Source organism: Hippoglossus hippoglossus, chromosome 3 (genome assembly GCF_009819705.1).
Source record: "Hippoglossus hippoglossus isolate fHipHip1 chromosome 3, fHipHip1.pri, whole genome shotgun sequence".
Classification (NCBI taxonomy): Eukaryota; Metazoa; Chordata; class Actinopteri; order Pleuronectiformes; family Pleuronectidae; genus Hippoglossus; species Hippoglossus hippoglossus.
Genome location: NC_047153.1, coordinates 2,330,305 through 2,358,079, shown reverse-complemented (window position 1 = coordinate 2,358,079; position 27,775 = coordinate 2,330,305). Strand labels below are relative to the sequence as shown.

The following is a 27,775-nucleotide window of genomic DNA, read 5'->3' as shown; positions in this document are numbered from 1 at the left end:
CTACATCTGTCACCAGGTGTGAACTGACAAACTTAGAGTCGTGTGATCAGCAGACGGATGTTAACAGCAGGTGTGAGACTGTGACGGTAAAACTTTCAGAAAGTTGTGTTCACACTCACCTGCTCACTTTTCTTCCTTCTGCTCATCCAAGGGAAAATGGAGTCTGACACTTCCCTGTTCTCATGCTCCTCCTCTCCTCGTCTCATGCTCCTCCTCTCCTCGTCCCGGTACTGTGCCGGAGGGTCCCGGCAGCAACTACTCCAGTCCCTGTTCTGCGCCAGAGGGTCCCGGCAAACACCACTCCATTTCTGGCATCGGGGGTATCGTCAGGCGCTACTCCAATCCCTGTCCCGCGCTGGAGGGTCCCGGCAGACGCCACTCCTGTTCCGGCGTCGGGGGTCCCGGCAGCAACTACTCTAACCCCTGTCCCGCGCCAGAGGGTCCCGGCTGACATCACACCAGTTCCAGCGTCGGGGGTCCCGGCAGCGTACACTCCAGTCCCTGTTCCACGCCGGAGGGTCCCGGCAGGCATCACTCCAGCGTCGACGTCGGGGGTCCCGACAGGCGCCATTCCAGTTCCTTTCCCGTGCCGGAGGGTCCGACAGACGCCACTCCAGTTCCGGCGTCGGGGGTCCCGGCTCTGAACCCTCCAGTTCCTTTCCCGCGCTGGGGGGTCCCAGCGGCTACTCCGGTTCCTGCCCCACGTCCAGGGGTGAGGTCAATACCCGATCATGTTTCTGGACAGCTGTTATCTTCTCCTGAGCCCCCGTGTTTCATCCCTGACCGGCCTCCGAGCCGTCCAACTGAGCCCTTGTTCTCTGTCCCTGAGCGGCCCTGTGCTCCGTCTCGGAACTCTCCTCCTATCTCCACAATAACAACCTTCTTGACCCTCACCAGTCTGGTTTCAAGGCAGGCCACTCAACTGAGACTGCCCTCCTTGCTGTCGCTGAGCAACTTCACACTGCTAGAGCAGCCTCTCTCTCCTCTGTCCTCCTCTGTCCTTTCTGCTGCATTTGACACAGTGATCCACCAGATCCTTATTTCCTCCCTTCAGGACCTGGGTGTCTCAGGCTCTGCTCTCTCCCTGCTCTCATCCTACCTCAAAGACCGCAATTACCGGGTAACTTGGAGAGGATCTGTGTCTGAACCTTTTCCTCTCACTACTGGGGTCCCTCAAGGTTCCGTCCTGGGTCCCCTCCTCTTCTCTCTGTACACCAACTCTCTTGTCCCTGTCATTCACTCACATGGCTTTTCCTACCATAGCTATGCTGATGACACCCAACTAATCCTCTCTTTTCCTCAATTTAGCAGCACGAATCTCTGCCTGTCTGACTGACATCTCTCAGTGGATGTCTGCACACCACCTGAAAATTTACCTTGACAAGTCTGCACTACTTTTCCTTCCAGGGAAATACTCTCCCACCCACAACCTGACTATTACCTTTTACAACTCTGTGTTAGCCCCACCCAGACTGCTAGGAACCTGGGTGTGACACTCGACAGTCCACTCTCCCTTACTGCCAACATTACTGTAACAACACGTTCCTGTAGATTCATGCTGTACAACATCAGGAGAACACGTCCCCTTCTCACTCAGAAGGCGGCGCAGGTTCTGGTCCAGGCCCTGGTCATCTCACACCTAAACTATTGTAACTCCCTCCTGGCAGGTCTACCTACTGGTGCCATCCGACTTCTGCAGCTCATTCAGAATGCAGCAGCTCAACTGGTCTTTAACCTAAATTCACTCACACTACTCCGCTCCTCCGCTCCCTTCACTGGTTACCAGTGGTTGCCCGCATTCCGTTTCAAAACATTAGTACTTGGATACCGTGCTGTGAATGGATCGGGTCCAGTCTACATCCAGGACATGGTCAAACGTTACACCCCAGCCCGTTCACTCCGCTCTGCTTCTGCCAATTGGCTTGTTGCTCCTTCACTATGAACTAAACACTCATCAAGATCACGACTGTTTGCTGTCCTGGCTCCTAAATGGTGGAATGAGCTCCCCAATGACATCAGGACAGAGAGTTTACACATCTTCCACCGAAAAACTAAAAACACACCTCTTCCGACTATATCTTGAATAAAATAAATAAAATTAAAAAGAATAAGTTTAAACTAACAATTTAGTAGCACTTAGATACAGCAAATTGTACTTTCTCGATTCTTGTTGTTCTGGGTTTGTACCCTCATGGTTGATGCACTTATTGTAAGTTGCTTTGGATAAAATCGTCTGCTAAAGGAAATGTAATGTCCAGGAAGTACGGCTCGGCCGCTCTCAAGTACCTCACCGCCCAGAGGAACATCTGAGAGCCGGCGAGTTCCGAGTCCGTCAGCCCCTAAGCTCTGGGAGCTCGGGTACGTACTGACGCGGCGCCGCACGGTCGGCCATAGTCATGCCCTGGGGGGAAATAAGTAAAAGCTTTACAGTCCTTTGGGAAATATGGCGGGCTCCTGTGCATTAATCCTCCAGATGACGAGACGCAGAGATAAAGACTTCAGGGCTTTTTCCAGAAGACATGATCCAGTCCGTCCACGTGCAAAACATCTGGACACTCAAAGACACTGAGACGGAGCCGAGTGGTTTTCACAGAAGACGACGGTGTGAGGAGTCGAACTGGAGAAAGATTTAAGCCTTATCACTTTACATATTTCATGCTTTTCATTTTTTTCTAGTGTAAATCGAAACCAATGAATAATTGACGACAATGTTTTGGTTATAATTTTTCACGAAAAACATTTTTTTTCCCCCCTCTATTATATGACCTAAATATCCATCACGTGTGTGCGTGGTCTTTAACATGCTTCCTGCTTATTGTCGAAATCAGATCCTCCTGCACGTGATCATGTTCTTTTTGTTTTTTCATCCGTCTGAAAGAAACAAACAAATTTTATCAGATAAGTCGACACTGAACTCGACCACAGACGTGTGACAGTGAGTTGATCTGAATGAAGATGTTGAAATGAGAAGAAGTTCAGGAGCTTTTAGTTTCTTTATGTGTCTGATTCACTGGGTGAATGTGCCGTCTACTGAACCCCCCTCCCACAACCCTCCGTCTTTTAGTTGAGTCCAAATCAAACAATGAAATGGTTGTTTGAATACTGAATATTAATAATAACAATAATAATAACAACAATCATGTATATAAAGACGATCAGTGACTTTAAATAAAGATGGACAACACATCCCCACATCCTCCTGCCGTACAAAACTGGAGTGAATCCACGGTATCAAGGCCTCGCAATACATTCATATATTTATCATTCGATAGGGGAATCATTTATTTTCACCATAAGTAAAACACAGAGAATGTATCAGAATCATTGACTAATGAATTAATGGGATTCTTTATTCAGTACAGAATGGAAGTGCTCAGTTCAACATTAAAAAGACATCGATGTAAACAGTGGTGACACTAAACAATATGTGGACAGGACAACATCACAAACAGGGTTAAAAGTGCATGACAACTTTGATCCTGAATTTCATTCCTGATATAAAACATTTAAAACCAAGAATCTTGTCAAATATGTATTTTATCAAATGATTCCTAAGATGTTGTTATAAAACTATATAATTCTAAACACCGGTAATTAAATAACTCATTAAAACCAAACTTATTAGAAACATGAAAACTTTGAACGTAGCAGAAGGAAACTGTTGTTTCATTTAAGTTGGATGTTTTGGTTTTTTTTTCAATGTTTTGTTTGTTTGTTTGTGTCCGTCCCATCGACCGTGTTGATATTTTATATAAATTGTTGTCGGTCATGAAAGACGAAGAATCCAAATCCATGGTTTTAAATCATATTTATATAAGTAACAATCTGAGCATCTCTCTGTGTAAATGCAGGTTCATCAAAGGGTTTATTTTGTTTTGATCGCCAGTCATGTTGATGGGACGTCGTCGCCTCTCGGGGGGGAAACCAGCTTTAACATCCACTTTTATTTTAGTTTTTCATCTGTATCATCTTTTAAAAATCATCTTTTCATCCATCAGAGCGTCGCTTTATTTCACGATCCTTCATCCAAACAGCAGTGATTCACATTGAGTTCCACTGAGAATCAGAGTCGGGGGCAGAACACGAGTGACGGCTGTGGGCTCGTTCTGAGTTTGTGTTCTGATGACGAGTGTCCTGCGGAGCCCCGCCCCCTCCCACGCCGCCTCCATTGACTTGTTGTTGATTGTGGTAAATGCTAGTGCCTTTGCTGTATTGTGAAACTGGATATTGATTGTACTGTTGTACTGACAGGGCCTGGGGACAGTCAGGCGCTCTATTTATTATTGTTGACTCAAATCAATCATATTTTTCTATGTAAGTGCTTTAAATAAATTTGCCCTTTTGTAATGGCTGTTTCCAGGTTTTTGTTTTTCTGCAGAATACGTGCAGCGGCCTCAGTGAGCACAGACCCCTCCTCAGCTCCTGCAGAGTCTCCAGTGAATTACAATGAGGATTACTGAGATTATTTTAATTCTGACACTGCAGGGCCAAAAGTATCCCGGGATATCCATGAATGTAATATTTATTAAGGTCGGTGGTTTTAAGCCTGTGTGCATCTTCCATGCGTGTGATTGGTCCGGGGAAATCTTCCAATGCAAACTGAATAATTGTGAAGAATCCAGATACTTCACATCCTCTTAAAATGTTAATGTCATTTTACAAATAGTTTATAGTGAGATGACGTGTTGGTCACCAGACAATTCACTTTTATTACTGTTTTCTAACAGAACAAATTAATCACCATGACAACACGAAACATGTGGATGCATCGAGAGTAGTGTTGTTCAATAATGCATTAAACGTGACACCATAAAATGGTGTGCCTTGGGGCATTCAATAAATTTGGTTATCAGAAAAAATATTGGCTATTAATATTAAAAATATTAATATTAAATAACTTTAATTGATTAAAGTTATGTCGGGGCGCCACCCTTCAAAGGAAGGGAAAACAGACAATTTATTGATTAAGATTCATGAAAGTACTAACTCTGATTAACAATTAAATTAATAACTATAACCAAAATTACCATATAGATAGTTAGCAAAGTTGAAGGATACAGAGTTCTTGACAGTGTAGAGGTTGGTAAAATTCACACTTACGCAACATTCATTAAAACATTTGTGAAAGAAAAAGATAATAAAGTATAAAAACACAAATTACTAAAGGTGTACTTAGTATAGAAATATGTGGATGTGAGTATGCGTGCGTTTGTGTGTCTGTGAGTGAGTGTGCCTTCAAAATGGCGGCTGGCCCCTATGAGGGCAATAAACCATCCCCACTAGTATGTTTACGACATGTGGCGGGGGTCAGAGAGGTGTGTGTGTGTGTGTGTGTGTGTGTGTGTGTGTGTGTGTGTGTGTGTGTGTGTGTGTGTGTGTGTGTGTGTGTGTGTGTGTGTGTGTGTGTGTGTGTGTGTGTGTGCCAAATTAGAGAAAGTAACTTGTTGCATGCAGAGAAAGACTGAAGAGCATAACATGACTAACATTAACTTTCAAATAGCTTATAACCAAAATATCACATCAACACGAATCAAACTTATAAACATCACCCGGAATCGAATAAACAGTCCTTGCTTAGCCTAGTATAATTATTAAGCCCAGTTGTGTTACCCGTCCATGAAAAGTGAAAAAAGGTTGATGTGCTGTTTGAAGTCCAGTGAAGTCGTCTTGCTGGGTTGCGGCTCCTGTTGTGGTTCTGCTGTGCGATTCAGCTCTTGTGTTGTTCTTAGGCAGGTGCTGCCTTTTGGAAGGTTTTAGCAGTCTGCTCCAGTCAGGCCTGCTTGAAGGTTGGTAGAGCTTGGATTGGGAGGACGTTTCCTTGGTGAGGTGAGCTGCAAGCTGCACCTCTCCTCCATTGAAGTTGAGCAGAAAGAGAGGTGGGCTCCTCTCGGAGAGTTGAGTTGAGTTGAAAGAGTAAGTGAGCTGGACAGCCTCACTTCTCCTCTCGGCGGGTTGCGTAGAAAGAGGAAGAAGAGAGGGAGAACTGGGTTTATAGTGGCCTGGTGTCCTCATGGGTCATGGGGCCCAGAGTGACCAATAGTGGTTGAAACTTGTGTCCCTGGTCAGTTTTCACACCTCTGTGTGACGTTGAAGCCGGGAGACTGAGTTCTGGAGGCTCTGGTTTGTCTCCAGAACAAAGAACATGTGCTCCAGGCTTGGACTACACATGTAGGCCGAACTGTAGTTCACAAATACCAGGTCCCAACAGTAGAATAGAAAATGATAGTGACTTTGACATCATTGCACTCTTTACAAATATTGTGTTTACCTGGTATTTATATAACAACTGTTCTAGTCTTCATGACTAATTAAAGCACCTAAAGGTCCAGTGTGTAAGATTTAGGTGAATATATATATATTGGCTACCTCCTCTGATTCCTCTGGAGCTCTGTCTCCACTCTGCCTCCCAGCAACAAGGCCCAGTCAGAGCCGCTCTACACACAAGCTGCTGCTGCTTCAGCCTCTGGATCCTCAGGACACAGCTCAGCCTCTGTCCACACACACTGTCCTCTTCACACTCACCTTCACGAAGACCATCACCAACTGTTGAGAGAAGAAGACATCAGTGTTACAGAGACTCACTTCATCAGCTGTGAGTCAGTGATGCAGCACATCCAGTAGAAAGAGCAGCAGGGACTTCAGTCCTGTTCAGAGGTGGAGCAGCTTCCTCTCTGCTTCATGTTCACGTGTTGGAATGAACACGCTAAGAGCCAAGTGTGTTTCCTCTGCATGTCAAAGTGCAGAGTGGACACCTGAGAGGTGGATTTACTGCTGTTACAGGTGAAGACATGTTTCACTGTGTGAGCACGTGCACATAAAAGGGGCGGGGTTTACTGCGTATGACCAATCACAGACATGGACAGTTTGACTGACAGCAGAGCCTCATATTTCACAACGAGGATCAAACTGTTCTATAATAAAAATCAGAGGAGAACAAACACATGATCCAGAATAAAAGAAACTCAGTTACAGCTGCTAAATGCAGGAAGAACAGCTGGTAAAACATCTGGGATAGTGTCAATGTGTAAGTTACAGCGCCCCCTGGTGGCATTTGGTAAAAATATATTACGTGACCACGATATAATAACGTGTGTGAACGAGATAAATAACTCAAGGCGACGAGATCTGAATCTGTTGTTTACTAACAAGACGAGTGGAAGAGAAGAAGATTCTTGATGAGAAATGTTTGAATCCCAGGATGTGACACACACTGTCTCACTGTCTCTGAGGACACACACTGACTCTGAGGACACACACTGTCTCTGAGGACACACACTGACTCTGAGGACACACACTGTCTCACTGACTCTGAGGACACACACTGTCTCTGAGGACACACACTGACTGAGGGTACACACTGTCTCTGAGGACACACACTGTCCCTGAGGACACACACTGTCTCACTGAATCTGAGGACACACACTGACTCACTGACTCTGAGGACACACATTGACTCTGAGGACACACACTGTCTCACTGACTCTGAGGACACACACTGACTCACTGACTCTGAGGACACACACTGACTCCGAGGACACACACTGACTCTGAGGACACACACTGTCTCACTGACTATGAGGACACACACTGACTCTGAGGACACACACTGTCTCACTGTCTCTGAGGACACACACTGTCTCTGAGGACACACACTGTGGTGGACACCTCTGACATCACTACTCAATAGAAACACATGGACCTATCTTCAGGAAGCTGACTGAGTGCATCTGGTGTTTTGGTGACAGGATGAGTCTGGAGAGATTGAGATGTTCTGGGTGAGTTAGAGATCAACTGAACCAACCAGACGTGGATTTAAACTTCCCTTATCCGTCCCTTTAAGGAGAGTGTGCACCACACAACAGTGGAGAGTCACTGTGGTCAGTGGGCGGAGTTTCAATACGGGTTGATCTCCAACTTAACCTGGAGCAGGTTAGCCGTTCATCAGAAGTTACCATGGTGATTTACCTCGTTAAGAAGTGAACGAGCTTCATAGGACTGAAAGAACTAAACCTGAAGTTAACCTGATGACCACAAATCCTGCTTGGTAGCACAGACCCTGGATCTGTACTGTGATACTGATACTGTGTTTAGTAAAATACTGATGAAAGCAGCGTGGACTGACTCCAACCATCTACTGACCTCAGAGTCTCCAGTCGACAGCCTGAACTCTGCTTTAGATCAAGCAGCTCCTTCACTCCTGAGTCCTGCAGGTGGTTGTATCTCAGACCCAGTTCTCTCAGATGAGAGGGGTTTGACCTCAGAGCTGAAGCCAGAGAAGAACAGCTGATCTCTGTCAGTCTGCAGCCCCTCAACCTGAATAAAGGATAAAACTTAACTGTAAATGAAACTGAGTTCATGTGTGAAAATAACAGACAAATATTCATGTGAGCACAGACTCATAACATGGAAGATAAATATGAAATCAGACATGTTGGACTAAAAACGAGTCCTGATTCAGTAAAAATAGATTATTTGGACCCGGTCTCTGTCCTGCAGATCAGTTTAGGAAATCCAGAACTAAACTCAGATGTGTTTTAACAAGTAGCTGAATATTTAAAATGTCACAGATTAATTAATGAATGGATTCAAGTTATGTATGAACAGGAATTATGTTAAATTAGAATTAAATGAGATCAATTGGGTATAAATGCTGTTTTATAGATATGAGATCTACAAAAGTCAGTCAGTGAACTGACCACAGAGTCTCCAGTCGACAGGTCGGACTCTGTAGAAAACCACACAGCTCCTTCACTCCTGAGTCCTGCAGGTTGTTGTTTCTACTCAGATCCAGTTCTCTCAGATGAGAGGGGTTTGACCTCAGAGCTGAAGCCAGAGAAGAACAGCTGATCTCTGACAGTCTGCAGTCCTCCAACCTGAACAAAGGATACAACTTAACTGTAAATTAAACTGAGTTCATGTATGAAAATAACATACAAATATTTATGTGAGCACAGACTCATAACATGGAAGATAAATATGAAATCAGACATGTTGGACTAAAAACGAGTCCTGATTCAGTAAAAATATATTATTTGGACCCGGTCTCTGTCCTGCAGATCAGTTTAGGAAATCCAGAACTAAACTCAGATGTGTTTTAACAAGTAGCTGAAAATTTAAAATGTCACAGATTAATTAATGAATGGATTCAAGTTATGTATGAATTATGTTAAATTATAATTAAATGAGATCAATTGTGTATAAATGCTGTATTATAGATATGAGATCTACAAAAGTCAGTCAGTGAACTGACCTCAGAGTCTCCAGTCGACAGGTTGGACTCTGTAGAAAACCACACAGCTCCTTCACTCCTGAGTCCTGCAGGTTGTTTCTAGTCAGATCTAGTTCTCTCAGATGAGAGGGGTTTGACCTCAGAGCTGAAGCCAGAGAAGAACAGCTGATCTCTGACAGACTGCAGCTCTTCAACCTGGATAAAGGATAAAACTTAACTGTAAATTAAACTGAGTTTATGTGTGAAAATAACATACAAATATTCATGTGAGCACAGACTCATAACATGGAAGATAAATATGAAATCAGACATGTTGGACTAAAAACGAGTCCTGATTCAGTAAAAATATATTATTTGGACCCGGTCTCTGTCCTGCAGATCAGTTTAGGAAATCCAGAACTAAACTCTGTGTTTTAACAAGTAGCTGAATATTTAAAATGTCACAGATTAATTAATGAATGGATTCAAGTTATGTATGAATTATGTTAAATTATAATTAAATGAGATCAATTGTGTATAAATGCTGTATTATAGATATGAGATCTACAAAAGTCAGTCAGTGAACTGACCTCAGAGTCTCCAGTCGACAGGTTGGACTATGTAGAAAACCACACAGCTCCATCACTCCTGAGTCCTGCAGGTTGTTGTAGCTCAGATCCAGTTCTCTCAGATGAGAGGGGTTTGACCTCAGAGCTGAAGCCAGAGAAGAACAGCTGATCTCTGACAGACTGCAGTACTTCATCCTGGATAAAGAATAAAACTTAACTGTAAATTAAACTGAGTTTATGTGTGAAAATAACATACAAATATTCATGTCAGCACAGACTCATAACATGGAAGATAAATATGAAATCAGACATGTTGGACTAAAAATGAGTCCTGATTCAGTAACAAAATATTATTTGGACCCGGTCTCTGTCCTGCAGATCAGTTTAGGAAATCCAGAACTAAACTCAGTGTTTTAACAAGTAGCTGAATATTTGAAATGTCACAGATTAATTAATGAATGGATTCAAGTTATGTATGAAGAGGAATTATGTTAAATCAGAATTAAATGAGATCAATTGGGTATAAATGCTGTTTTATAGATATGAGATCTACAAAAGTCAGTCAGTGAACTGACCTCAGAGTCTCCAGTCGACAGGTTGGACTCTGTAGAAAACCACACAGCTCCTTCACTCCTGAGTCCTGCAGGTCATTTAGATCCAGTTCTCTCAGATGAGAGGGGTTTGACCTCAGAGCTGAAGCCAGAGAAGAACAGCTGATCTCTGACAGTCTGCAGCTCTTCAACCTGAATAAAGAAATATGAATATTAGAATGTGTCCTCCTGTTGTTGTGGATCGTCATCATGTCAACACAGACTCTCAACATGCTGCTGACCTCAGTCCAGTCTGTGAACTGAAGATAAATATCAGATCAGACATGTTGGACCATTGTTTCATTCATCTCCTTCTTCTCTGTGTGTTTGGTCACTGAGCAGGTTTGTGTAATTAAACACTGTTTAAAGTAGGGATGGCTCCTGACAGTCACTTCCTGTTTGTTTCTATACTTATCAACTGTCCATCGTGTTCCAATAAGAATGTGTCTTATTTTGAAAACCTGAGGAGGACGAGTGCTCGGCCTCAGTCCACATGTTATTTACTGACACTTTCTTAGTGATCAGGAGCAGGTGAGTGCAGGTGAATGGAGTTGATGAGGTGGACGTGACTGACAGGCTGGGTGAGTGACAGATGACTGAGGGACAGTGAGCAGAGCAGAACTGAGACAATTTAAATAAATAATGACCGAATAAGAAAGAAAGTCTGAAAAGTGAAGAAGGATTTAAGGACCTCAGAGTCTCCAGTCCACAGTTTGGACTCTCCAGTCCAGAACACAGCAGCTTCACTCCTGAATCCTGCAGCTCATTGAAGCTCAGATCCAGTTCTCTCAGATGTGAGGGGTCTGACTTCAGAGCTGAGGCCACGACTTCACAGTGAGTCTCTGAGAGTCCACAACCACCGAGTCTGTAATTAAAGAAAATATCTGTTAGAATAAAATCAGAAAACACAACAATCATACAAAACGTGATCATGTGACCCTCACCCTGGTAAATCCCCTTTTTGCCTCATGAACATGTTAAAAACTCCTCAAGAGAATCCTTTCAGATTTGGTACAAGCGTTCATTTAGACTGACAGAGGAACTCATTAGATTCAGGTGGTCAAAGGTCAAAGGTCAAGGTCACACAACATGTTTCTGGCCTCTTGAACATGATGTCTCAAGTCTGTCTTTAGGGGATTTCTTCACATTGACCAGTTGGACTCAAAGATAAACTGATTAGATTTCAGTGGTCAAAGGTCAAAGGTTACAGTGACCTCATATTATTGTGAATGCAACATGTCAGGAACCTGGAGGGACGGACACTGCACTGGTTGGTGGTGGCGTACAAACGCAGGGTGGTAATTCTAGTTTGACCAGAAAGAAGAATAAACCATATTTCCAGTTCTGCTTCTTCAGTTTAAAGGAACAGTCAGTGATTCTCATCCTAAACACAGAGAAGCTGTGATTTATCTGATTAATCACCGTTTCTAAATGCCTGAAAAATCCCCTTTATCTCTGATATATACATTTAACATTAGTTTATTTTATTGATGACAAGTCCAAATGATAGTTATTAAGATTGAAAAATAAAATAAAATCAAACTAAAACATACCACACCATAATTAAATGTGTCTGTCTCTTTGCTTTGCCTCTGAGCAAACATAGGATGATGTTATTTAGAACATAAAATATCTTTATAAAACTCAAAGAACATTTATCCTAAACAATTGGGGCCATTGCTCTTTTTATTTTTTAGCAAATATAGGATGGTTGAATAAAACCTTTTTCTTTTCTTTTTAAATCAAACAAACAACCAAACCTTTACACAATTAAATGTGAATGTGAAATCTGAATCTGAGCCCATCTGTAGAAGCAGTGTTGAGCCAGTTTCACTTAAAAAGAACGAGTTCCAAGTTCAGTTCATGCAGATGAAAATGAACTAGTTCACGTTCACAGTTCATTTTTTATTGGGATGATTCAAGTGACAAACGTCCGGTCATGTGTTTGGTTCTGAATCGATGGAGTCGGATCATGTCTGCGTGTCGCTCATTTTAACACTGAGTCCTGACTGTGAGCGTCTCGTGTTGTACTGAGCACAACATGTTGACGAGTCATTTTCATGATGTTTAAATGCAGCCTCATAAACTGTGGAATCAAACCAACACTAAGTGACTTCATGTGCTGATCAGGTCCTGATAACTAGTGATGAGTGTTTATTAGTTCCAGTGAGAGCCGAGTGGAGGAGGACAGAGAAACATGCGTTAAAATAATGAACACGTTAATTCCACAAATTAATCATTAATTTTGACAGCCCTTATATATATATAAATAAATAAATTTACGGCAAACAGTGATCACTTGGATTTCACTCTCCACATCTGATCTAGTTGCTCTTATATGTAAATGAGAACAATGAGAATGTATAAATACAAACCAAATGTATACATATATTTACGTATACAAGCGTATAAACACACACACACACACACACACACACACACACACACACACACTCCGGCCAATAGCCACTTCTCCTTTAGCGGTCTCAGGGGCCTGGAGCCAATCTCAGCTGACACTGAATCTCAGTCTCCAATCAACCTAACTCCGATCTCCATGTCTTTGGGTTTGTGGAGGAAGCTGGAGAACCCAGAGAAAACCCTGCAGACACCAGGAGAACATCCTCCTCACAGAAAGGCTGCACTAACAGTGTTGACCACTGCAACACCATGCTGCCCCAAACAATGAGAACCATTTAACACTGAGTGTATTTGAAGAACGACTCATCTCCACTGATTGAACATGTTATTGATCATGTCTGGACTCACTCAGCCTTCCTGCAGTTCCTCACAGCTGGGATCAGTCTCCGTCGACCCTGGTCTGAGGTGTTGAACTTCTCCAGGTCCAACTCATCCAGAACCTCCTCTGACATCTGCAGCATGTAGGCCAGAGCTGAGCAGTGGATCTCAGAGAGTTTCTCCTTCGATCTGTTCTTTGACGTCAGGAACTGTTGCATCTGCTGATGAACTGAGTGGTCGTTCATCTCAGTCAGACAGTGGAAGATGTTGATGCTTCTGTCAGGAGAAATGTCATCACTCTGCATCTCCTTCAGGTTGTTGATGACTCTCTGGATGATCTTTGGATTGTTCCCTGTCCGACCCAGCCGGCCTCCTAAGACTCTCTGGATGATCTTTGGATTGTTCTCTGTCCGACCCAGCAGGCCTCCTAAGACTCTCTGGTTGGACTTCAGACTGAGGCCGTGAAGGAAGCGAACAAACAGGTCCAGATGACCATTTTTACTGGTGAGGGATTTCTCCATGGTTCTCTTCAGGACGTCATCCAGGGAGAAGGTACTGTCTGTGTTCACATATGTTCCCAAGAAGTTGTTGAGTTCTTCTGTGTTCCTCTTGGTGTAACAGTGGAACATGTAGACTGCAGCCAGAAACTCCTGAACGCTCAGATGAACAAAGCAGTAGACTGATTTCTGGAAGATCACACACTCTCTTCTGAAGATCTCAGTACAAACTCCTGAGTACACTGAGGCCTCTGGGACATTAAGACCACACCGCTCCAGGTCTTCTTGGTAGAACATGATGTTTCCTTCCTCCAGATGTTTAAGTGCCAGCCTCCCCAGCTTCAGGAGAACGTCCCTGTCAGCCTCCGTCAGCTGCTGTGGAGTCGTCTCATGTCCCTCACCATACTTGTTGTTCTTCCTCTTTGTCTGAACCAGCAGGAAGTGTGAGTACAGGTCAGTCAGGGTCTTGGGTAGCTCTCCTCTCTGGTCTGTGGTCAACATGTGCTCCAGAACTGTAGCACTGATCCAGCAGAAGACTGGGATTTGACACATGATGTGGAGGCTCCTGGACGTCTTGATGTGTGAGATGATTCTGCTGCACAGCTCTTCATCACTGAATCTCCTCCTGAAGTACTCCTCCTTCTGGGCGTCAGTGAAGCCTCGTACTTCTGTGACCCTGTCAACACATGCAGGAGGGATCTGATTGGCCGCCGCAGGTCTGGAGGTTATCCAGACGAGAGCCGAGGGAAGCAGATTCCCCCGGATGAGGTTTGTCAGCAGCACGTTGACTGATGACCTCTGTTTGACATCAGACACAAGCTCCCTGTGGTTGAAGTCCAGAGAAGGTCTGCTTTCATCCAGGCCGTCAAAGATGAACAAAGGTTTACAGACAGCGAGCGTCTCTGCCGTGAGCTTCTGTAACGTTGGATGGAAAACACGGAGCAGCGTGAGAAGACTGTGCTGCTGGTCCTTCACCAGGTTCAGCTCCCTGAACGAAAGCACAGTCAGCAGACCCACATCTTGGTTTTCTAAACCCTCTGCCCAGTCCAGAGTGAACTTCTGCACCGAGAAGGTTTTTCCAACGCCAGCGACGCCGTTGGTCAGGACGACTCTGATGCTGCTCTGCTGGTCAGTTGAGGCTTTAAAGATGTCGTGGCACTTGATGGGAGTGTCGTGCAGGATCTTCATCTTGGAAGCCGTCTCAAGCTGCCTCACCTCATGTTGAGTATTAACCTCTTCACTCTGTCCCTCTGTGATGTAGAGCTCAGTGTAGATCCTGTTGAGGAGGGTTCTACTTCCTGTTTCATCAGCTCCTTCAGTCACATGTTCACATCTCCTCCTCAGACTGAGCTTATGTTCATCTAAAACCTCCTGCAGACCACGATCTGCTGAAAGACAAGAAACAATGTTAGAGACAGAGAATCTGAGAATCTGCTGATTGTTTTCATCAGATACAGAAAAACTACAGAAAATAAAAGCTTTTTAACTTTGTGCTTTTATAACGATGTTAAATGTTGATGCTGTTTGAAGGAACAAAATAAAACAACATGTGCTGTTGTCAGAAGTGAAGACATCAGCAGACACATGTACAGTGCTGCTCTGACCGGCTGTCTGAGCTCCAGCTCCTGTTCTGGATCTTTGTCCACACTGGGGACAGGAGGAGTCTCCTGAATAACCAGACTGGTCCCAGTATGAGGTGATGCACTGTCTGCAGAACCAGTGTCCACAGCTGGTGGAGACTGGATCCTTCAGGACGTCCTGACACGAAGCACAGCAGGACGACTGCTCCTCCTCAGAAACATGACTCCTCTTCCTCTCCCTGTGAAGACATTTCCTGATAACTCACATGTCACAGTCACAGGTTGTCATTACTTCTGTCAAGCAGGTTTTGTTTTCACCCAGTATGTTTGTGTGTTGGTTGGTTTGTTCGTTAGTGGGATTATAAAACACCTCTGAACAGATTACCAGTAAACTTGGTAGAAGGTTGTGGTCTGTGAACCAGATCAATGGGGGGGGGGGCATGTTTATGAGTGTGTGGAATTTGGTGCAGATCCAAATAAAAATGAGTCTCTAGTGAATTTCAAAGTGGTTTCATAAGGAGCGTGTTGGTTCTTGGTGGAGGTCTGAGCTCTTTGAGTGATTCTGAGAGATTAGTCACCAACTTCAATGAAGCTGTGTCCTAATGCAGGGGCCACACTAGAGGAAACTAAATCCTCTTCAGAGCAGGTCACAGTAGAAACAGTCTCTTACTCTGTGTGTGAGGGTCCAGGTTCATTACTGAAGTCTAGAGGAAGTCCTTTGGACTGGTCACTCTTCAGAGACACACAGCTGGACCCTGGAGACTCTGCTCTCAGTCTGTTGTCCTGACCTCTGCAAACACAAACATGTTTTTATTCAGAACACATCATTCACTGGTTCATTCTCTGAGGATTCAGTTTGGAGGTTCACATGTTTGTAGCAGGTCTCTTACTTTGTGTGTGAGGGTCCAGGTTCATTACTGAAGTCTAGAGGAAGTCCTTTGGACATGTCACTCTTCAGAGACACACAGCTGAACCCTGGAGACTCTGCTCTGTCCTCCTCTTCCTCCTCATAACCACTCATCTTCAGTCTGAGTGGAAAAACACTGTGAGCTCACAGGAATCAGGAAAAACAAGTCTGTCAAGAAACACACCCAAAAATAACAAGTGAGGACACACACACACACACACACACACACACACACACTCAGGTGACTGTAACGTATGATTCTGAAAACACGTTCTGTTATTAAAAACTTGATGAACAGACGTGATGAAGATAAAACATGAAACTGTGAGTTAACTCTGTTAATTAGTCCTTTGAAGGCTCTTTGTTCCACAGCTGCTGTTCACATCTGTCTCTGGGGATCCGATCACATGAAACTACGTCTGTCACCAGGTGTGAACTGACAAACTTAGAGTGGTGAGATCAGCAGACGGATGTTAACAGCAGGTGTGAGACTGTGACAGTAAAACTTTCAGAAAGTTGTGTTCACACTCACCTGCTCACTTTTCTTCCTTCTGCTCATCCCAGTGAAAATGGAGTCTGACACCTCCCTGTTCTCAGGCTCCTCCTCTCTCTCTTTACAGTAGATATGAGAGTTGCTCACAGACCATTTAAAGCTGCAGTGTGTAAGACTCAGGTGAAAGGATCCAATTAAATATAAAATAATCCTAGTGATGTTTCCACTAGTGTGTTTCATCTAAATTGTATGAATCACAGTTTTCTTGACTCTAGAATGGGAAGATCTGTATCACGTTACAACGTGAAACTCAGCACGTTGTCCTGTGGAGTGGAGCTTCCTGAAACAGCCGCTCACAGGAGGAAACAATGCATTTGTTGGGGACTATTTCCAGTGGCGGATGGAGCTCTATGGCACAAACACATGAGATGTGTCAGGCTGTGGATGCACACACAATATGTTTATATCAACAAGAAGAAAAATATAAAATATCACCAGACTTGTTCTTTTAAACGTCTTCTCCTGATAATCAGACTCAGAGAGTTTGAGTTTTGGGCTGTGAATCATCGATTAAAGTCCGTCCTTCCTCTTCTGGTTATAATACTGAAGGATTCATGCTTCCTTCTTTTCTCATCTAACAGATTTGACTTCTCTTTCTTCTACTTCCCAGCCTATGTGCATATTACTGAATATTTGTTAGTGGTACCTTCCAATTATTGAGTCTTCCCATACTTCTCACTCACATGTCCACGCCACCTCACTTGATACCAGTGTCAAATCCAGTGCTGAAGTGTTACCTGTGTGTACATCTATCCTTGTCCCTCTCCCGTCGTTAATACATATTAAATTACTATCCTCCAATAGTTGTTCTATTATCTCCCCATGTGTGTCCGTCTTTCTCCCCCCCCCACAATGTGCTATGTGAATTAAAATCCCCTCAGCAAAATATATGATTCCTGATCTGTCCTTGTATCTGCTTGAGTTTATTGATTCCTAGTTGTTTATTGATCCCCCCCCATCACACATAACCTCAGAATAATTGAGGATTCTATCTAACATTTGGTTTCAACCATGTTTCTTGCACACAAACCACGTCCGGGATACAGATCATTTCTCACCTCCTCACAAGTCAGTTCATTAATGTTCACATGATTTGCAGCTTTTACTATTATTTGTTTTCTGTCCGATTTGGTTTCCATTGTTGCATGTATGACTCCTGCTATAAAAGTGACTAGTTTCTTTAAATCAACCCACACTCTGTCCTCTTTTGGTTCTTCTTGCTGCTTAATGAGTTGTTCTTCATTTGTGTCTTGACTCTCTACCTCTCCTCTGGTTCACCATCTTGACAGCATCTGCATATGTGATTTTGTTTTGTACCCTGACCTGTTGAATCTCTACCTCGCTCTTCATTACTTCACATCCTCCACATGCCACACTATGGTTTCCATTTACAACAGTTTGGTTGCATCCCTTTCCCACACTGCTCATACTCATGATCCTCACCACATCTAGCACACCTTCTTTTTCCTTTACATGTCATAGCAGTAAGACCAAATGTTTGACAGTTGAAGCTGGGTATATATTCCCTCACTGTGTAAGTCATGTTTCCCAGCACTACTTTCTTTGGAAGAATTTCTTCCTCAAATTGCAGCAATATGCTTTAAACACCTCTTCACCCCTTCTCTGAAAGCCTGTTATCTCTGTGCATCCTTCAGTTTCCCACCTTTCAGATCTAATTCGACCTCACTCACACCGTCACCACGGTCTTTACCTTGAATGACACAAACTTCTGATCATTGAGCAGCTGTGGACCAGAGAGAAACTGACCGACAGAGATTTTTAATCTTTAATGAAGTGGAAACTGTTTATTTTCATGTAAAAATAAAGAAATAATTCATGTAAACAAAGCAGCCACAAGATTTTACAAGTGAATGAAACAACCTGAGGTTTGAAAGAGACGTTTCCGTGATGATCAAACTGGATTTCGTGGTTTTCCTGCAGCAGTTGAATTAAATCATTTGAAGCTGAGATTTTCGACCTTCTACCGTTAAACAGTGAAACATGGAAAGTGAGAAACTCAAACTCAGGTCAGATCCATCACCTGCGACTTTACAGAGAAGATCTTATCTGACGTCATTCAATAAAACACCGTGAAATAAAATCGTTAAAATTTAGACAGTAAATAAAGATGAAGCCAAATGATCTGCATCGCCCCCTGGTGGCCGACTGCAGTATAGGTCATAAACCCGCCTCCTCCATGTGTCTGATCAGCTGATTATTGAATCACAAATTCTCGCTGTGTGGTCGCTGTGAGACGTGACGGACGACATGTCACTCACCAACCAATCACCGCTTGACGTTTCCATGGATACAATATTCTGGTATCAACCAGATTAAGACAATAATCCGAATAAAACACTAACATCTAAACAGTATGTTCTGATAAACTTAACCTGAATAAGATCATACTCAGAATAATCAACAATCATTGATAAAACATTCCAACGTCCTGTCGGAGTTTACACAACATCTTGACATCCGACAGTTACAAGTGATGACATCATGTCCTGGACGTAGTGAGGTCTGTGCGTGAAGTACGATCACAGACTGGATATAAATGATTCTTCTGCAGTTCATCACGTTGTGGATTGAAAAATGTCACTTTAAGGGATATTCCCTCGTTTCCTTTTATTTCATGTACATTTGTGAATAAATGTCGATGAGTGTGATCTTATTGTCCGATGTTGTATAAACGCTGTACATGGAAGAAAGTCCACTTGTATAAAACCTTCTATCTCTTTGTACATGAGCAGGAACATGCAGATCAGTTATGAACACGTGTGAAGAATCCAGAGAGAATGTACATGAAAACTTCACTATTTGACAAATAACATGATTAAATTCACTTTGAACAGAAAAACAACCTCAGCTTCTCATTGGGGGAAAATATTTCTGTTTCTTATTTAATCTGAAAAAGTTCTTCACCTCGTCATTTTCTTTTCTTCTTTATTTACATCGACTCTTAGAAATCACTGTTGACTTTATACTTCAATGTACTGAGCATCTTATTTACAGCCTGGTCTCATCAATCTGTGTTCAGATAACACGACTTTACACTTTCTGATTCCCTGCAGTGCTCATGGTTTTCACCTGATGTCTTTAGTTTTCAACACAACATGCTAACACGCTGCCGTCAGCAGGATCAGGGGTGAAACTGTTTTAAAATATAAGAAGCTTGTCTGAACTCAGCAGTTATTTATTAATAACAGCGACTGCTCACAGCTTCATGTCCCGACCAGTAAATATAATGTCACTTTTTACATTTGAAAGTAAAATTTGCATAAAATTTGCATATTTTTCTACACATAACTTGGAAATATTTACGACTTTGACTTTTGTGCGTCAAAGGACAGAGCAGCAGCAGATCCAGTGATGATGCTGTGTCACATCCACAGGAACACACAGGGAGGATGGTGGACTGGACACTGTGTGACAGCTGATCTCAGAGCAGCTCACCTCCTCTGATTCCTCTGGAGCTCTGTCTCCACTCTGCCTCCCAGCAACAAGGCCCAGTCAGAGCCGCTCTACACACAAGCTGCTGCTGCTTCAGCCTCTGGATCCTCAGGACACAGCTCAGCCTCCGTCCACACACACTGTCCTCTTCACACTCACCTTTTCAAAGATCCCAGCCTCCATCTGTTGAGAGAAGAAGACATCAGTGTTTCCAGAGACTCACTTCATCAGCTGTGAGTCAGTGATGCAGCACATCCAGTAGAAAGAGCAGCAGGGACTTCAGTCCTGTTCAGAGGTGGAGCAGCTTCCTCTCTGCTTCATGTTCACGTGTTGGAATGAACACGCTAAGAGCTAAGTGTGTTTCCTCTGCATGTCAACGTGCAGAGTGGACACCTGAGAGGTGGATTTACTGCTGTTACAGGTGAAGCCATGTTTCACTGTGTGAGCACGTGCACATAAAAGGGGCGGGGTTTACTGCGTATGACCAATCACAGACATGGACAGTTTGACTGACAGCAGAGCCTCATATTTCACAACGAGGATCAAACTGTTCTATAATAAAAACCAGAGGAGAACAAACACATGATCCAGAATAAAAGAAACTCAGTTACAGCTGCTAAATGCAGGAAGAACAGCTGGTAAAACATCTGGGATAGTGTCAATGTGTAAGTTACAGCGCCCCCTGGTGGCATTTGGTAAAAATATATCACGTGACCATGATATAATAACGTGTGTGAACGAGATAAATAACTCGAGGCCACGAGATCTGAATCTGTTGTTTACTAACAAGACGAGTGGAAGAGAAGAAGTTTCTTGATGAGAAACGTTTGAATCCCAGGATGTGACACACACTGTCTCACTGTCTCTGAGGACACACACTGACTCTGAGGACACACACTGTCTCTGAGGACACACACTGTCTCACTGACTCTGAGGACACACACTGTCTCTGAGGACACACACTGTCTCTGAGGAAACACACTGTCTCACTGACTCTGAGGACACACACTGACTCTGAGGACACACACTGACTCTGAGGAAACACACTGTCTCACTGACTCTGAGGACACACACTGACTCTGAGGACACACACTGTCTCTGAGGACACACACTGACTCACTGTCTCTGACGACACACACTGACTCTGAGGACACACACTGACTCTGAGGAAACACACTGTCTCACTGACTCTGAGGACACACACTGTCTCACTGACTCTGAGGACACACACTGTCTCACTGACTCTGACGACACATATCTGTCTCTGAGGACACACACTGACTCTGAGGACACACACTGACTTACTGTCTCTGAGGACACACACTGTCTCTGAGGACACACACTGTGGTGGAAACCTCTGACATCACTCCTCAATAGAAACACATGGACCTATCTTCAGGAAGCTGACTGAGTGCATCTGGTGTTTTGGTGACAGGATGAGTCTGGAGAGATTGAGATGTTCTGGGTGAGTTAGAGATCAACTGAACCAACCAGACGTTGATTTAAACTTCCCTTATCCATCCCTTTAAGGAGAGTGTGCACCACACAACAGTGGAGAGTCACTGTGGTCAGTGGGCGGAGCTTTTATACGGGTTGATCTCCAACTTAACCTGGAGCAGGTTAGCTGTTCATCAGAAGTTACCATGGTGATTTAACTCGTTAAGAAGTGGACGAGCTTCGTACGACAGAAAATACTAAATTTGAAGTTAACCTGATAACCACAAATCCTGCTTGGTAGCACAGACCCTGGATCTGTACTGTGATACTGACTGTGTTTAGTAAAATACTGATGAAAGCAGCGTGGACTGACTCCAACCATCTACTGACCTCACAGTCTCCAGTCGACAGCCTGAACTCTGCTTTAGATCAAGCAGCTCCTTCACTCCTGAGTCCTGCAGGTCGTTTAGTCTCAGATCCAGTTCTCTCAGATGAGAGGGGTTTGACCTCAGAGCTGAAGCCAGAGAAGAACAGCTGATCTCTGACAGTCTGCAACTCTCCAACCTGAATAAAGGATAAAACTTAACTTTAAATTAAACTGAGTTCATGTGTGAAAATAAGAAACACATATTCATGTCACACAGACTCATAACATGGAAGATAAATATGAAATCAGACATGTTGGACTGAAAACGAGTCCTGATTCAGTAAAAATAGATAATTTGGAGCCGGTCTCTGTCCTGCAGATCAGTTTAGGAAATCCAGAAATAAACTCAGTGTTTTAACAAGAAGCTGAATATTTAAAATGTCACAGATTAATTAATGATGGATTCATGTTATGTTTGAAGAGGAATTGTGTTAAATTAGAATTCAATGAGATCAATTGGGTGTAAATGCTGTATTATAGATATGAGATCTACAAAAGTCAGTCAGTGAACTGACCTCAGAGTCTCCAGTCGACAGGTTGGACTCTGTAGAAAACCACACAGCTCCTTCACTCCTGAGTCCTGCAGGTTGTTGTTTCTACTCAGATCCAGTTCTCTCAAATGAGAGGGGTTTGACCTCAGAGCTGAAGCCAGAGAAGAACAGCTGATCTCTGACAGTCTGCAGTCCTCCAACCTGAATAAATAATAAAACTTAACTGTAAATTAAACTGAGTTCATGTGTGAAAATAACATACAAATATTCATGTGAGCACAGACTCATAACATGGAAGATAAATATGAAATCAGACATGTTGGACTGAAAACGAGTCCTGATTCAGTGAAAATAGATAATTTGGACCCGGTCTCTGTCCTGCAGATCAGTTTAGGAAATCCAGAAATAAACTCAGATGTGTTTTAACAAGAAGCTGAATATTTAAAATGTCACAGATTAATTAATGAATGGATTCATGTTATGTACGAATTATGTTAAATTAGAATTAATGAGATCAATTGGGTATAAATGTTGTATTATAGATATGAGATCTACAAAAGTCAGTCAGTGAACTGACCTCAGAGTCTCCAGTCGACAGGTTGGACTCTGTAGAAAACCACACAGCTCCTTCACTCCTGAGTCCTGCAGGTTGTTGTTTCTACTCAGATCCAGTTCTCTCAAATGAGAGGGGTTTGACCTCAGAGCTGAAGCCAGAGAAGAACAGCTGATCTCTGACAGACTGCAGTCCTCCAACCTGGATAAATAAATATGAATATTTGAATGTGTCCTCCTGTTGTTGTGGATCGTCATCATGTCAACACAGACTCTCAACATGCTGCTGACCTCAGTCCAGTCTGTGACCTGAAGATAAACATCAGATCAGACATGTTGGACCATTGTTTCATTCATCAGCTTCTTCACTGTGTTGGTCACTGAGCAGGTTTGTGTAATTAAACACTGTTTAAAGTAGGGATGGCTCCTGACAGTCACTTCCTGTTTGTTTTTATACTTATCAACTGTCCAACGTGTTTCAATAACAATGTGTCTTATTTTGAAAACCTGAGGAGGACGAGTGCTCGGCCTCAGTCCACATGTTATTTACTGACACTTTCTTAGTGATCAGGAGCAGGTGAGTGCAGGTGAATGGAGTTGATGAGGAGGACGTGACTGACAGGCTGGGTGAGTGACAGATGACTGAGGGACAGTGAGCAGAGCAGAACTGAGACAATTTAAATAAATAATGACCCAATAAGAAAGAAAGTTGGAAAAGTGAAGAAGGATTTAAGGACCTCAGAGTCTCCAGTCCACAGTTTGGACTCTCCAGTCCAGAACACAGCAGCTTCACTCCTGAATCCTGCAGGTAGTTTTCACTCAGATCCAGTTCTCTCAGATGTGAGGGGTCTGACTTCAGAGCTGAGGCCACGACTTCACAGTGAGTCTCTGAGAGTCCACAACCACCGAGTCTGTAATTAAAGAAAATATCTGTTAGAATAAAATCAGGAAACACAACATTCAAACAAAACGTGATCATGTGACCCTCACCCTGGTAAATCCCCTCTTTGCCTCATGAACATGTTGAAAACTCCTCAAGAGAATCCTTTCAGATTTGGTTCAAGCGTTCATTTAGACTGACAGAGGAACTCATTAGATTCAGGTGGTCAAAGGTCAAAGGTCAAGGTCACACAACATGTTTCTGTCCTCTTGAACCTGATGTCTCAAGTCTGTCTTTAGGGGATTTCTTCACATTTTGACCAGTTGGACTCAAAGATAAACTGATTAGATTTCAGAGGTCAAAGGTCAAAGGTTACAGTGACCTCATATTATTGTGAATGCAACATGTCAGGAACCTGGAGGGACGGACACTGCACTGGTTGGTGGTGGCGTACAAACGCAGGGTGGTAATTCTAGTTTGACCAGAAAGAAGAATAAACGATATTTCCAGTTCTGCTTCTTCAGTTTAAAGGAACAGTCAGTGATTCTCATCCTAAACACAGAGAAGCTGTGATTTATCTGATTAATCACCGTTTCTAAATGACTGAAAAATCCCCTTTATCTCTGTATATTGTTGTGGGAACAGAAAGATAAATGACAGAAGACGGATATATACATTTAAAATTAGTTTTGTTATTGATGACAAGTCCAAAAGAAAAATCAAATCAAATCAAACTAAAACATACCACACCATAATTAAATGTGGCTGTCTCTTTGCTTTGCCTCTGAGCAAACATAGGATGATGTTATTTAGAACATAAAATTTCTTTATCAAACTCAAAGAACCTTTATCCTAAACAATCGAGGCTTCTTAGCCTTTGATCTTTTTTAAAAACAAATATAGGATGGTTGAATAAAACTGTTTTCTTTTCTTTTTTACCTCTTAACAGTCCGACGGCCCGCCCGTCGAAGCGTCAAACTTTGTTATTTACACAACTGCTTCATATAGCTAGGTACTGATGCGACATATCTTTGGAAAGTTAAGATTCTTGTGATTCGATTGATGCAAACCATTTCAAGATATGATCACCGCAGCAATTACAATCAACGCCTCTGTCAGACCACCACCAACAAAAAAAAAACAATAACCAAATCGAGGTCACTCACCTAAGAAGCCTCATCGTAATCCACAGATCGATAACATTCAGTCTTGTTACATTTCCAAAGGTCCAGACGATCTAATCCAGTAACACGTTTAGTCCAAAACACATTATTACATCAATAAATACCCACAGAATGCTGTTGCATCATTTCAAACTAGCCGGCAGCTATGTGTAACCTTTGATGTATTTTCCCTCGTAACTCCCGTTAGTATGTAAACATAGCCGATATCTTGATTTCAAAATGGAGGCTGCACTCTGAACTTTAGATTGACAGCTTACTTGACCCAATAGGAGTGGGCATGTCCTGTCCACAGCCTACAATAGCCAATGAGACACCTCGTTGAAGGACTTCTGTCGTGTAGAGACTGAGCCGATTTCAACCGATTGTTCTGATGACTGGCATTTCGTATAGCCAATGAAATTTCCTACATGCACATACATGCTTCAAACAAACAACCAAACCTTTACACAATTAAATGTGAATGTGAAATCAGAATCTGAGCCCATCTGCAGAAGCAGTGTTGAGCCAGTTCACACTTAAAAAGAACGAGTTCCAAGTTCAGTTCATGCAGATGAAAATGAACCAGTTCACGTTCACAGTTCATTTTTTATTGGGATGATTCAGGTGACAAATGTCCGGTCATGTGTTTGGTTCTGAATCGATGAATCGATGGAGTGAGTGGGGGCGGGTATGGGTTCATGGAGCGGCTCATTCTGCGCATGCGTTAAAATAATAATAATAACGCGTTAATCTTGACAGCTCTTATATATATATATATATATATATACAGTATATACGGGTCCTTGAGCTTGAGGAATGTGACTTGAGATATCATGTTCAAACTCCAGCACAGTGATCACTTGGATTTCACTCTCGACATCTGATCTAGTTGCTCTTATATGTAAATGAGATCAATGAGAATGTTTTTATACAAACCAAATGTATACATATATTAAAGTATATATTACGACTCATCTCCACTGATTGAACATGTTATTGATCATGTCTGGACTCACTGAGCCTTCCTGCAGTTCCTCACAACTGGGATCAGTCTCCATCGACCCTGGTCTGATGTGTTGAACTTCTCCAGGTCCAACTCATCCAGAACCTCCTCTGACATCTGCAGCATGTAGGCCAGAGCTGAGCAGTGGATCTCAGAGAGTTTCTCCTTCGGTCTGTTCTCTGACGTCAGGAACTGTTGCATCTGCTGATGAACTGAGTGGTCGTTCATCTCAGTCAGACAGTGGAAGATGTTGATGCTTCTGTCAGGAGAAATGTCACCACTCTTCATCTCCTTCAAGTTGTTGATGACTCTCTGGATGATCTTTGGATTGTTCTCTGTCCGACCCAGCAGGCCTCCTAAGACTCTCTGGATGATATTTGGATTGTTCTCTGTCCGACCCAGCAGGCCTCCTAAGACTCTCTGGTTGGACTCCAGACTGAGGCCGTGAAGGAAGCGAACAAACAGGTCCAGATGACCATTTGTACTGGTGAGGGACTTCTCCATGGTTCTCTTCAGGAGGTCATCCAGGGAGAAGGTACTGTCTGTGTTCCCATATGTTCCCAAGAAGTTGTTGAGTTCTTCTGTGTTCCTCTCGGTGTAACAGTGGAACATGTAGACTGCAGCCAGAAACTCCTGAACGCTCAGATGAACAAAGCAGTAGACTGATTTCTGGAAGATCACACACTCTCTTCTGAAGATCTCAGTACAAACTCCTGAGTATACTGAGGCCTCTGTGACATTAAGACCACACCGCTCCAGGTCTTCTTGGTAGAACATGATGTTTCCTTCCTCCAGATGTTTAAACGCCAGCCTCCCCAGCTTCAGGAGAACGTCCCTGTCAGCCTCCGTCAGCTGCTGTGGAGTCGTCTCATGTCCCTCACCGTACTTGTTGTTCTTCCTCTTTGTCTGAACCAGCAGGAAGTGTGAGTACAGGTCAGTCAGGGTCTTGGGCAGCTCTCCTCTCTGGTCTGTGGTCAACATGTGCTCCAGAACTGTAGCACTGATCCAGCAGAAGACTGGGATTTGACACATGATGTGGAGGCTCCTGGACGTCTTGATGTGTGAGATGATTCTGCTGCACAGCTCTTCATCACTGAATCTCCTCCTGAAGTACTCCTCCTTCTGGGCGTCAGTGAAGCCTCGTACTTCTGTGACCCTGTCAACACATGTAGGAGGGATCTGATTGGCCGCCGCAGGTCTGGAGGTTATCCAGATGAGAGCCGAGGGAAGCAGATTCCCCTGGATGAGGTTTGTCAGCAGCACGTTGACTGATGACCTCTGTGTGACATCAGACACAAGCTTCCTGTGGTTGAAGTCCAGAGAAGGTCTGCTTTCATCCAGGCCATCAAAGATGAACAAAGGTTTACAGACAGCGAGCGTCTCTGCCGTGAGCTTCTGTAACGCTGGATGGAAAACACGGAGCAGCGTGAGAAGACTGTGCTGCTGGTCTTTCACCAGGTTCAGCTCCCTGAACGAAAGCACAGTCAGCAGACCCACATCTTGGTTTTCTAAACCCTCTGCCCAGTCCAGAGTGAACTTCTGCACCGAGAAGGTTTTTCCAACGCCAGCGACGCCGTTGGTCAGGACGACTCTGATGCTGCTCTGCTGGTCAGTTAAGGCTTTAAAGATGTCGTGGCACTTGATGGGAGTGTCGTGGAGGCTCTTCATCTTGGAAGCCGTCTCAAGCTGCCTCACCTCATGTTGAGTATTAACCTCTTCACTCTGTCCC

The 27,775-nt window shown here is 43.4% G+C and overlaps 2 protein-coding genes and 1 long non-coding RNA gene across 3 annotated transcripts in view; all 3 read right to left on the bottom strand.

The window, feature by feature from the left end:
- Window positions 1-14,473, bottom strand: part of LOC117759317 (NACHT, LRR and PYD domains-containing protein 12-like) — a gene marked incomplete at its 5' end in the record, with an annotated part of 75,895 nt that extends 61,422 nt beyond the window's left edge. The window contains 2 exons of the mRNA XM_034581384.1: window positions 13,134-13,432; window positions 13,484-14,473. Coding sequence (XP_034437275.1) covers window positions 13,134-13,432; window positions 13,484-14,473 — 1,289 coding nt within the window. The remainder of the gene's footprint in view (window positions 1-13,133; window positions 13,433-13,483) is intronic.
- Window positions 14,474-18,483: 4,010 nt separating this feature from the next.
- On the bottom strand, window positions 18,484-20,110 carry LOC117752744. Its single transcript, XR_004612131.1, has 3 exons — window positions 19,767-20,110; window positions 19,104-19,110; window positions 18,484-18,618 (listed from the first exon to the last, which is right to left on the bottom strand). It is a non-coding gene; the product is annotated as an uncharacterized LOC117752744 (long non-coding RNA).
- A 1,218-nt stretch (window positions 20,111-21,328) lies between these two features.
- On the bottom strand, window positions 21,329-27,399 carry LOC117759316 (NACHT, LRR and PYD domains-containing protein 12-like; the record flags this gene model as incomplete). The annotated part of the gene is made up of 7 exons (XM_034581383.1): window positions 21,329-21,337; window positions 21,926-22,094; window positions 22,473-22,649; window positions 23,026-23,202; window positions 23,738-23,911; window positions 26,060-26,399; window positions 26,454-27,399. Coding segments are annotated over 7 exons (1,992 nt in total), but the record flags the coding sequence as incomplete, so codon positions are not given.
- Between the last annotated feature and the right edge of the window lie 376 nt (window positions 27,400-27,775).